Source organism: Ursus arctos, unplaced genomic scaffold (genome assembly GCF_023065955.2).
Source record: "Ursus arctos isolate Adak ecotype North America unplaced genomic scaffold, UrsArc2.0 scaffold_36, whole genome shotgun sequence".
Taxonomy (NCBI): Eukaryota; Metazoa; Chordata; class Mammalia; order Carnivora; family Ursidae; genus Ursus; species Ursus arctos.
The window spans coordinates 26883349-26895823 of NW_026623050.1; the positions used below are offsets into that span (position 1 = coordinate 26883349).

The 12475-nt window shown below is 48.8% G+C and overlaps 1 protein-coding gene across 19 annotated transcripts in view; it reads left to right on the forward strand.

Moving 5' to 3' along the window:
• The window catches only part of TLN2 (talin 2), a 416400-nt gene that overhangs the window by 362428 nt on the left and 41497 nt on the right, over positions 1–12475 (forward strand). For all 19 annotated transcript variants that reach the window (XM_057306201.1, XM_048219866.2, XM_048219865.2 and 16 more), the window contains 3 exons: positions 4366–4512; positions 10623–10789; positions 11709–11892. In XM_057306201.1, coding sequence (XP_057162184.1) covers positions 4366–4512; positions 10623–10789; positions 11709–11892 — 498 coding nt within the window. The remainder of the gene's footprint in view (positions 1–4365; positions 4513–10622; positions 10790–11708; positions 11893–12475) is intronic.

Sequence of the window (12475 nt, forward strand, 5' to 3'; positions counted from 1 at the left end):
CCGCTCTTGCCTGTTCAGTGTTCACAAGCTCTCCCAGGCAAATGATATTTGACCTGGTTTCAGATGTAATTGTTTTAAAAGCCTGAGAAAAATGTGTATGTTTTGTTTAGTTTAAGGCAGTAAAGAAGATGATCAGTGTTTCTGAGACCGCCTCCAACTGAAATTTGATCCAAAACTTCATAAAGGCCAGACTTCCAGTTTCCCCCAGGACATAAAACCAGGAGACGATGCCCATTTGGGCAAGAAGGGAATTGAGGGTTTTTCTTGACGTTCGAGTCATGCTTTACTGCAGTTGCCAATTTAAAACCCCAAGTTGAATGTCTGAGCAACATTCCTTTATAATATACACTGGTTGGTGGTAACTCAGATCACCCTGGGGGCTGGTCAGATTTGCTGAGAAATTTAGTGTTACTTTGAGAAGTTAGCATTTTTAAAGCCCTTATCTTTTTCAATACAATCTTAAAAATGCATTCCCTCTTCCGATGTTCCTCCAGCAGTACAGAATGTTCTGGAAATTGGCAGTAGAGTCTGTTGCTTTTGTTGTCCCCTTTAAGTGCCTGGCCTAGCTGCCGCACGGACCTATGGAAAAGAATAACATGCGAGCTGTTCAGCAAGTCCACACCATGGATCAGATCCATGTTGGGGGCTGTCCCGGGTACCTTCACAACTGCACAACCCTTGGTTCTTCCCCATTTCACAGGTTAGCAAACTCAGGGAGCTTAGTTAGATTGCCCAAGAGCACACAGCTACAAGAGTCAGTGCGGAAGCCACTGGAAATAACTTTTTGGAAGAAGTGAAGTTTCAAGTAAGTAAATAAGTAAACATGGCAAAGTCAGGATTCAAACCCAGGGCATCACAGCCTTTGCTGTTTCCCCCTCACCAAGCTACCTCTTGTCACAGCATTCACGTGCCACTTTCTACTCTGAGATGTGTTCACACATACCTTTTTCATTTGGTCCACCAGCCCTGGGTAGTATGGCAGGTTCTGTCCCGTTTCACAGGTGAGGGAACAAAAGCCCGGGACGTTAGCGGGCTCACCCGGGGAGTTTGGTGGCCAGGAAGGCTGGGCCAGAAGCAGACCCCGTGGGCCTTTCTGCTACCTGTGCTGCCCACGTGGGTGAAGGACTGAGGGCAGGCATGGGGCTGGCATGCTGAGATCCCTCCCGTTCTTGTTGCTTTCAGCCCGCTTAGCCTGTGAAAATAAGTGAAGCCTATTTCAACATGTCCTTCATGATACTTATCCTCCTGCCTGCTGTCCAAATAGGACTGCGCAGCCAAGCATATAGGAGGATTGCGTGGCCAAACCTCAAGGAGGCCTCTGGGCACCAAGAAGGTAATCGTGTGACCTGGCACAGACCTGTCGCCAGGACCAAGCCCTGGGATGGCCGAGAACCCGAAGGGCTTTGTACAACTGTTGCCTAATCTCAGGCTTATCCCTTTGCTTTCTGGTGCTAGTCTGTCGGTGCTTCCTACCTAGAATCTCCTCCCTAATGACCCGTCCCGGCTCCACAGTGCGATTACAGGATCCTTTGCTGCATGCATGGTGTCCCCTCCAAGGAGGGGGCCGAGCATCAGGACGTGGGGGTGTTTTTCATAGCAAGGCCTCTCTGGAGGGGGCTGAGGGGCTGAGTGTCGCTGAGGCTGTGTCATGGTTTCAGGCTTGAGACAGTGTGGGAGCAGGTCCCTTCTCCCTTACACCTCCAGGGCCATTTGGGAGAGATTTAAGAGGCCTGTGCTCACCCCAGTGCCCTGCATTGTGTGGACAGGAAGCTCAGGCATGGTTCCGAGCAGGGAGCAGAAGTGGGACATAGAGAAGGTTCTTTCCGAGCCTGGTCCTTCCTAGCACAGGGGTTTCCCACCTTACTCTTCAGAGCCCTGACCCAGGGAGGCGCTTTGGAAGTTCTGCACGATTGAGTCAAGGCTCACTTTTTAAACATAATTGAACTGTTTTCTAAACTCTTAGGAAAAACCGTGTGTGTTTTTGAGTAAACTCCGGTCCGGGCCACATAGTGACCCATTGGAGGCCCCGGCACCTACTGTGGGCTGCTGGGTGGTTTTCTGCAGACCTCAGGCTGATGCAGCTTCTCCCTGCTAGGGTTTGGGGGCTGCAGGAAAACCTGTACACACGTAACACTGCAGCCCAAGCAAAATACAGAAACGGGTCAGTCTTCGAATCCGACTTTTAAACTTTGATTAACTTCGTCTCATTGTTGACTTCTTATTGAGTCAAGGACATGAATTTTAACTCCTAAAGGAAGGGTATACTAATAACACATTGTATCAGTTCTACATGTTGAGTTTCCAGGAGAGATTCGGCACTGGGGCAGGGTGCGGTACCGATGCAGAGTGGGGAAAAACGAAGTTAGTAAGCACTGATCTGATGGGTAGAGTGCTGTGCTGGGATGAGCGACTTGGGTTCTCCTCTGGCTTTGCCAGATACTGGCTGTGGGATCTTGGGACAATCACATCACTTCTCTGAGCCTGCACAGTCTCTTCATCTGTCAACGAGGAGGTTGAGCTAGTAAGGTCAGTTTAATTTTGAAATTCTGCTGCTTCCCGCATTTGCCCCCTGCCTGGCTCTCTCAGCCGTGCCTGTCTTTGAGAGACCTGTGGTCACAGAGCTCTGGCCTGTGGATTAGCTCTGACCCTCGAGCGTGTCGGGTTAAAGTACACAGATCAGAAAAGCCTCAAGAGCCAGGCTGAGTTCTCAGCTTTCCTGGAGCACCCCCCCGCTTCATCCGGGCCTTGTATGTAAACCAGCAGACGTCCCAGCAAACAGCTACAATTCGGGGGTTTCCGCTGGGTGGCTGAACTGGAGCGCCTCTCCCCTCCTCAGTGGCGGACCTGTCTGGGAGCTGCCAGCTTGTATGACCCTGATGTTGTCTTCCATCTGGAGATGGTCCACAAGCAGCCCTCCCTGATTGTGAAACTGGCAGCACCGCAAAAGAGCCAAAGCTCCACTTTCTGGATCAGGAGAATGTTCTATTAAATAGATTTTTTTTTTTTTAAGATTTTATTTATTTGACAGCACAAGTAGGGGGAGCAGCAGGCAGAGGGAGAGGGAGAAGCAGGCTTCCCTGCGGAGCAGGGAACCTGACACAGGGCTCAATCCCAGGACTCTGAGATCATGACCTGAGCCAAAGGCAGACGCTTAACCGACTGAGCCACCCAGGCGCCCCTATTAAATGAATTTTAAATATCCTTTGGGCCTTAAGGGGATAAGGGAATTACCTTTTTCCCTAAAAGCGTGTGTTTCAGTAATAGCGTTAACATTTACAGCCCCCTTCACTACCCCAATCCCCCCTGCCTTGAATAGGACGATGCTGGAAGATAGCACCCCAGTGGTCCAGATCTCCCATCTTTTACTTGATACCCGAGATCTTAGTAGCTGTTCTTGGTCAATGCTAGGAGAAACCACAACTTCTTGCTGTTGTGGAGTCTTGGAAATAACACTTATTAATTAAAGCTTAAGGTGTTTTGCTTTTAGTTGCCTACCTGGGCTGGAGGGCAGATTATTTATGGCGGCTGTATTGATCAGACCAAAATGAAAATTGATGTGAAACAGCCAGAGGAATGCAAACTTTGGGAGGTGGAATTTATTACGCCTTAAAGAGACAGCTAGCAGCCTCTCTATCATGGAGCTCGTTTGGGTTCTTTTAGGCAAAACACCTTTTTATAATCACACTACTCAGGGGTCATTAAAAGAATGCGTGCCTGCTGAGCCGTTAGCTCTAAAAATGTACCTTTTTAAGGAAACCACAGCCTGGCCTGATAGAAAGGAAGCCCGGGCCCAGCATGGTGGCTCTCACCATGGGACACAGCTGAGGAAGGGGGTGTTCTGCTTGTAAACATAGCAATTTTGCAAGAACCTGAATGCTTTATGCTTCTTACCAAAGCTATATATTTTGAACTTCTAATTACTCTCTAGGGCTGCCGTGCAGAATAAATGAAAGTAAATGCAATCCCTGCTCAGGAGAGGCCCTGACACACAGTAGGAGCTCAATAAATGCTTGAATGAATAATAATTACCCCCCCCCCCAGAGTTGTTCTAAGTAACCTTTTTGTTAGGTGGCTCGGAATGCAAGTAAACAATACACCAGAAAAGGTAACAAGTATCAGAAAGGCATTAGGCTAGGATGATGAGACACAGGCTTGCTTCCTGGGGACTGTGGGCATTTTACAGGCTCTAAAAAGGGAAGTAAAATCAACCAAATTCCATACTCCACCAAACACAGACTCCTAACAGCAGTGGAATTTTCCTAGCCAGGCTCCCATAGGACGTAGAAGAAATTTTCCACATAGGGGAGCACTCAATGGCAGAATCCATCATGCCTCTCCTTCCCCACCCCGGGCTTGCCTCCACAGATCGGCTTCCAGATTCGCACTCGTGTGCAGGACCTGGGCCACGGCTGCATCTTCCTGGTGCAGAAGGCGGGGGCCCTCCAGGTGTGCCCCACTGACAGCTACACCAAGAGGGAGCTCATCGAGTGTGCCCGTGCAGTCACAGAGAAGGTAAGGAGCAGCCCTGGGGCCAGACACAGCCACAGTACCCCGCACGGGCCCTCAGTGGCCCACCGTGACCAGAGACGTACGTGAGAGGCTAAGCCAGAGACCATCCAGTCAGGTCTGGTCGTCTTCTCCCTCACGCAGGGATTCCCCAGGGATGGGGCGTATCGGGTCTGGGGTGATTCGTAGCCCTGAGAAATTGAGAGGGGCTGTCCCTTGAAAGTCAGAGCCCCTGTGGTACACCGTAGATGGGCTTTTCTGCAGACAGACCAGACAAACTATCAAAGTCACATGAGCACCCGGAGCCCCACCCTGCAACCCCTTTAGACACTGGTCCCCTGGGCTTCCTTCTCAGGAAGGCTCCCAGGTGCTGGGGACTGGGAAGGGCGCAAAGCTCTCTTCGTGTAACCTCTTTCCTCCCGGAAGAGACCATGAAGTGGGGAAGCGCTGAGCACCCCGCCAGAAGTGGCCCGACGCTGTGATTGCGAGCCCAGGAGCCCTCTGGGGGTGCTCCATCTCTAACAGTGGCTGTTAGTGGAGAGAGTCCCTTACGGAGCAAAGTTCGTGGGGCTCTGGGGTCTCAGCAGAGTGACTCCCCCCTTCTCAGCCTCAATGCCCTCATCTGTAGAATGAGCACAGGGAAATACAACACTGGGCCTTAGGGTTGTGAAAATGAGATGCGGTGGTGTGTGTAAAAGTGCTTGGCACAGGGCCAGACACACGGTTCACCGTGTCCTACCTCCTGGCTGCTGCTCTCTGTAAACCGTCGCCTGCACTCTTCTCCCACAGGGTTCCCTGCTGGACAAAGCCCGTTCCCTCGTCCCTTCATTCCCAGGGCTCCCTCACACCCCCCACAGTATACTCATCTCCGGCCTTATTTATTTCTCCGAGTCCCTTTTCAGGATAGCTGTCTTGCAGGCCATGCACAGTGCGGGCTGAAGCATCAATGCTTGGCTGGCTTTTCCCTCCCCTCCCTCGGGTCCCCAGGACAGAGAGGTCTGTCCTGTTCAGAAGCGGGCAACAGGACTTGGGCAGTTGGGGGACCCCTCACCTGGAGCTGCCGCTGTGGAGGCTGCACTGTACCTGGCCGAGGCTGAGCCACGTCTGGCCGCCTCCTGCAGCCCACAGGCCTGCCCAGGCCTTCTTGGATGCCACAGGATGAGGAAACCAGTCTCTCAGCTGAAGGAAGGCGTTTGCCCTCCTTTCAAAGCCCGTCCTTGTTGAAGTTACTGTAGCCAAGGTCTCCCAGCGGAGACCTGGGAACTGGTACCCGAAGGAAGGGAGGTGGGGGTCCAAGCTGCATGATGGTGGCTGGTGGGGCCAAGCAACTTGATCTCTCTGAGCTGTTCTCCGTCTTCCTGCTTCTCCCAGCACAGGGTCCCTGACTTAGGACACCTGGAGGAGGCTCGAAGGCAGGGAATCGGCTGTTCAGACTAAACGAGCCTTTTCGGTGTTTTCTTGCTCCATGTTCCTGCCCTGCCCTCTCTACCTGGTGTGTCTTTCTTACGCGGCTTGGTTGTGTCTGTAACTTCCCACCAGCCCTGAGCCCCTTGACTTGCTCACCTTTGTGTCCTCATCCCCTAGGGACTTGTTGCCGCTCAGTAAACTGCTGACGTGCGTGCCTTTTGTAGTAGGCGGGACACTGTTTCTGGGACTCTTCTTTTTTTCAGTCTGGCTGAGAACATCCCTGCCAGACTTGTGATTCCTTGTTTTGGCCTTTGTCACCTGTCCTCCAGGAGTTCTTTCCAGAAACTGGATACTTCATTCCCAGGCCAGCTCTGTGCCATTCTGACTTTTGCTGGTGAGACATAGTAGCATTTAACTTCAGGAAGGAGGGTCAGGCAAATGAGGAAGAGAAACCAGTCCTTGTGGGCTAGTCTTGGGACAGGGCGGGTGCTCAGGAAGAGGGCCCCGTGCCCTGCCTGCTAGGCTGTGTCCACCACCTCTGCTAGGATCTGAGCAGCATGGAAGAGAGCATATAAACTCTGCCCCTCGTTGATGCTGTAAGTCCTCAATCCTGGATCCTGGTCAGTGTGTTTTTAAACAGTGCATTCACAGAATACTTTCAGACTCTTCTTTGGGTCAGCCATAGTCAAGGTGGTGGGTGTGTGCACAGAGGTTAATAGGACAGCTCCCGACGGTCCCCAGACTCAGAGCCTGCAGTCACTAACCAGATGTGTGCCGTTTTAACCTGTGCTAAATGGGCTGTCCTGAGGGCAGGGAGAGCATGCTGTGGAATCCTCAGGAGGCACAGCTGTGTCTCGGGATGAGGACAGTGGGGACTTTGAGCTGGCTTTTGCAGGATGAGCAGGTTGGTGGCTGAAGAACAGGGAGGGGGCATTGCAGGCAGGGAGCAGACCCAGCGTGGAAGAGGCAAGGGATGTTTGGGGAAGTGAAGGGCTGACTGATGTGGCAAGAATGTGGGGGGAGGCCAGAGAAGTTGAACTGGTTGTGCAAGGAGCTCATCTTCCGTTGACAGCAGGGGAGAATTGTACTCCAGGGTGTGGTGGAGTTCGCTTTGTGTCCTAGGAAAGTGTCTCTAGGAACAGTGGAGGTGTTCTAGAGGAGGTGAGGGTGGCAGGTGGCAGCGAAGGGTTTCTGGCTTGGAAGTCACCAGAGTGAACAGAGCCAACTTGCTGGACTCTTGGGTCACTGGAATTATTTAGTGGCAGATGATAGCTCAAGGGAGTGTTGGAGTAGAGAGGTGACATGCAGGTACGTGCTGGGCTCTAGCCACTATGGGGTCCACCCTGAAGAATTTCCAATCCAGAGGCAGCCAAGGGCAGGAATGACGAGTGTTAGCAGAAGGCTGTTCTACAGAAAACTTGATCAGAGGGGACAGAAATGGCCACACATTTCACAGGAACCTGAATTTCTCTCTGGTCCCAGAAATGTAACCCTATTAAAATTATCTGTTTCCTACTGATCACTTACTATGTGCAAACCACACAATACATACACATCCCCCCTTATTCCTCCCAACAACCCTGATAGGCAAGAAATAATTTCTCCAGTTTCCAGATGAGGAAACTAAGGTCAAGCAGTTGCCCAAAGTTGTTTAGCCAGCAAATGATAATGCTGGTATTCAGCCTGAGATGTTGACACCAAAACCTTTGTTAACCCATCAGCTGCATTGAGTCCCAGAGAGAAGATTCACTGTTCTTGTTTACTTTTTCCCCTGGTTTGAGGTATAATTGATACACGGTACTACAGAAGTTTAGGGTGTACAGCGTGATGGTGTGTCTGTCATGTGTTATATATGAAGTGATTACCACAATAAGCTTGATGAGCAGCCATCATGTCACGTAGATACAAAATATATGGATTTGTTCCTGGTGATGAGAACTCCTAAGATTTACTCTTAACACTGCTGTGCGATACATATGAAAGATAATTGTAGTCACCATGTTGTACACTATATCCCTAGTACTTACTTTTTTTGTAACTGGAAGTTTGTGCCTTTAGCCACCTCTGTTCGATCGACACCCTCCCTCCCACCAGAAAACTGATCCGTTTTCCTTTGAGTTGGTTGGTTGGGTTTTGTTTTGTTTTTAATTTTTATTCGATGCATTCAAACAAAGAAAAAAGTTCAGCCAGTTCTCCTAACTCCCATCCCCTGCCTCTGGCAACTACCAGTCTGTTCTCTGTATCCGTGAGCTTGGGTTTTTTTGTTTCGTTCTAGGTTCCACGTATAAGAGAGATCATATGGCATTTCTTTCTCTTGACCGACTTCACTTAGCATAATGCCCTTGAGGTCTGTCCATGTTGTCGCAATGGCAAAATTTCATTCTTATGGCTGAATGATAGCCTGTTGGATAGCATACACCGTACTTTCTTTATCCATTCATCCGTCCGTGGACATTTCGGTTGCTTCCATAGATTGGCTGCTGTAAATAATGCTGCAGTGAACATAGAGATACATAGCTTTTTGAGTTAGAATTTGTTTTTTTCCAAAAAAAAAATTGTTTTTTTCAGATAAATACCCAGCACTGCAATCGCTGGATCCTATGGTAGTTCTGTTGGTAATTTTTTGAGGAACCCCCGTATTTTCCACAGTGGCTGTGCCAGTTTGCATCCCCACCGACAGCGCACCAGGGTTCCCTTTTCGCTGCATCTGTGGCAGCACCTGTAATTGCTTGTCTTTTGGACAATAGCCATGCCAGCAGGTGTGAAATGGTATCTCACTGTGGATTTGATTGGCATTTTCTCGGTATTTAATGATATTGATTATCATTTCATGTACTTCTTGGCCACCTGTATGTCTTCTTTGGAAAAATGTCTATTCAGATCTTCTGCCCATTTCTAATAGTATTGTTTTTTTGCTATTGAGTTGTATGTATGCTTTACATATTTTGGACATTAAGCCCTTGTGAGATATATGATTTGCAAATACTTTCTTTATTCAGTAAGTTGCTTTTTTTCATTTTGCTGATGGTTTCCTTTGCTGTGCAGAAACATTTTAATTTCACATAGTCTCACTTGTTCATTCTTGCTTTTGTTGCTTTTGTTTTCAGTGTCAGATTCTAAAAATTATCACCGAGATCCAAGTCAAGGAGGTTACTGCCTATGTTTTCTTCTAGGAGTTTTATGGTTTCACATCTTACGTTCAAGTCTTTAATCCATTTTAAGCTAATTTTTGTGTATGCTGTAAGGCAGTGGTCCAGTTTCTTTTTCTTTCTTTCTTTTTTTTTTTTTTTTGCATGTAGCTGTCTAATTTTCCCAACACCATTTCTTCAAGAGACCGTCCTTCCTCCATGTAGCTCCTTCCTCCTTGTGGCTCCTTCATCATACAATGGATTGGCTGTATATGCTTGGGTTTATTTCTAGGCTCTCTATTCCATTGATCCGTGTGTCTGTTTTTATGCCAGTGCCATACTGTTTTGATTAGTATAGCTTTGTAAGATTATTTTAAATCGTGAAATCTCCAACTTTGTTCTTCTTTCTCAGGATTGCTTTGGTTACTCAGCACCTTTTGGGGTTAGAAATTTTAGGATTGTTTGTTGTATTTCTGTGAAAAATGCCATTGGAATTTTGATAGGGATTGTGTTGAATCTGTAGATAGCTTTCAGTAGTATGGACATTTTAACAATATTGATTCTTGCAGTCTGTTAGCATGGAGTGTCTTTCCATTAATTTGTGCCTCATCAGCTTACTTCTTTAACATCTTGGAATTTTCCATATACAAGTCTCTCACCCCCTTGGTTGAATGTATTCCTAGGTATTTTATTCTTTTTGAAACAGTTGTATAAATGGGATTATTTTCTTAATTTCTTTTTCTGATAGTTCAGTATTAGCTTATAGGAACACTGCGGATTTTTGTGTATTGATTTTCTATCCCTCAACTCTACTGAATTCATTGATTAGTTCCTGACAGTTTTTGATGGAGTCTTTAGGGTTTTCTCTATACAATATGTCATCTGCAAATAGTGATGGTTTTATTTCTTCCTTTCCAATTTGAATGCCTCATATTTCTTTTAATTGCGTGATTGCTTTGGCTAGGGCTTCCAATACTCTGTTGAATAAAAGTGAGAAGGGGGTGGATCTTTGTCTTGATCCTGATCTTAGAGGAAAAGCTTTGAGCCTTTCACCATTGAGTTTGATGTTAGCTGTGGATTTGTCGTATGTGGCCTTTATTATTTTGAAATATGTTCCTTCTGTACCTACTTTGTTGAAAGTTTTTATTATCAGTGGGTATTGAATTTCGTCAAATGATTTTTCCGTATCTATTGAGTTGATCATAAGATTTTTACCCTTTATTGGGTATCACGTTGACTGATTTGTGGATGCTGAATCACCCTTGCATGGGGAGTAAATTCCCCTTGGTCATGGTGTATGATCCTTTCAATGTATTGTTGAATTCAGTTCCCTAATATTTTGTTGAGGATTTTTGTACTATGTTCATCAGGCATGCTGGTCTGTAATTTTCTTTTCTTGTGGCACCCTTGTCTGGTTTTGGTATCAGGGTAATTTTGGCTTTATAAATGAGTTTGGAAGAATTCCATCCTTTTCTATTTTTTGAGTGTTTTTTTTTTTTCAATGATATTTGAGTCTGAAAATCTTTGGGTTACATTTTCTCCATTTCCCCATTCACCCTGACATCCCCTCTCTGCCTACAGGTGTCCTTGGTACTGTCAGCTCTGCAGGCTGGAAACAAGGGGACCCAGGCATGCATCACAGCTGCCACTGCTGTGTCCGGGATTATAGCCGACCTGGACACCACCATCATGTTTGCCACCGCAGGGACCCTGAATGCAGAGAACAACGAGACTTTTGCAGACCACAGGTATGGGGGTGGATGGAGGCCATCCTGGGGGCTCCTGGATGGGGAGAGGTTCAGGCTGGCCTGATGGACTTTGGAGACTCTGCCCAGGAGCCAGAAATGCGGTTAACCATTTTGATTTCAGTAAGATGCTCTAGGGGAGAAAGTGAACCACATAATCAAAACAAGCCCCTTTGCCAACTGTAAACACAGAGTCCTGTTCCAGCTTTGTGCCTCTGGCAGCCTGAGTCCAGCCTGCCCTGGCAGAGGACAGCTTTTTGACCTTCTGCTTTCCAAGCTAGAGAGATGTGCGTCTGATTTGCTGCCAGCCCTGGGGGAGTGGGAGTGGCCAGGGCAGGGCCATTTAGCTCTGGCATAAATGGAGAGTGGGGCTCTGAGCCTGCTGCCTGTCCCAGGCTGGCTCCTCAGGCCCTGCTTCTAGAGGCTGGTGCTGGGGTCTCCATCTACCGCTGCAGAGCCCTCCCCCATAGCCTTACCGCATGTCCTTTACCTTTCTTCCTCTCTCTTCAGTCCCAGAACTGGGCTAGGGAGGAGATGACCAATGCTGTCACCCATTCCAGGATGCAGCCCTTTGGGTTCTGATGACCCATAGGTTCTTGCAGCTCCCCATAGCTGTGAAGTATTTAGGGGGAACCACAGGAAAGAAGCTGACCTCTCACTGAGCCACAGGGTGGGGGGAAAGAGGGTCAAACTGGTGGGCCTGAGTCTTTCACTGATGTTGACTATTAATCGATTCTGTGGATACCAGACTGACTCACCTCTTCCCGTTTTCCTGCATAGACAGCACCCCAATAAGAAAGGGGAAATCCATCCTCTCGGTTCTTCAAAGCCCTTTAACAAAAAATCCCTTAGGAAGGGTTTCTTTGCTTCCTAACTACCAGTAGCCAAGCTCTGCCCTCTATCCCCCTCCCCGCTTTCTCAGGGAGAACATTCTGAAGACAGCAAAGGCCTTGGTGGAAGACACGAAGCTGCTGGTCTCGGGGGCTGCGTCCACGCCGGACAAGCTGGCCCAGGCGGCCCAGTCATCAGCGGCCACCATCACCCAGCTCGCTGAGGTGGTCAAGCTGGGGGCCGCCAGCCTGGGCTCTGATGACCCCGAGACACAGGTACCGGTGGGCCGAGGGCCATGGGTCCCCCTCACATTCCCGTAAACACTGTGCCGCAGGCCTCAGAAGAGACCAAAGACCAACCAGGAACTGCTGGAGCAAACAGTAGGGGTGTGGGTGCGTCCGCATTTTGGGGTCTGGTAGGAGAGTGATCTGGGCAGGACAGTGGCCCAGACAGTGGTGGTGGCCATGAGGGTAGAGATGACTGGTGAAGGGTTGAGCACTGTGAGTGTTTGCATAGAAGGGGGAGGGAGGGCCAGGAGGACGCTACGTCACACACGAGATTGGCCGGCGGATGATGGCTCCCTGGAGGGAGAGCAGGCTTAGGCGGGGAGGGGAAGGTGAGTTCAGTGTGGGCTGGTGCCAGAGAGACCACAGGTAGAACTAGAGAGGGGACATTAGCCTGCACGGGTATGAGGGTATGGATTCAGGGCCTGTTGCCTTCCAATGACTGCAACCACAGGAGAGGAAGAACATGGGGTGAGAGAAGAAGGGGGGTTCAAGGCAGAGTGAGGAAGCCACCGTTTGAGACCATAGTAAGGAGAAAGAGATCCCTGGGGAGATGGAAAAGCAGCAGCTACTG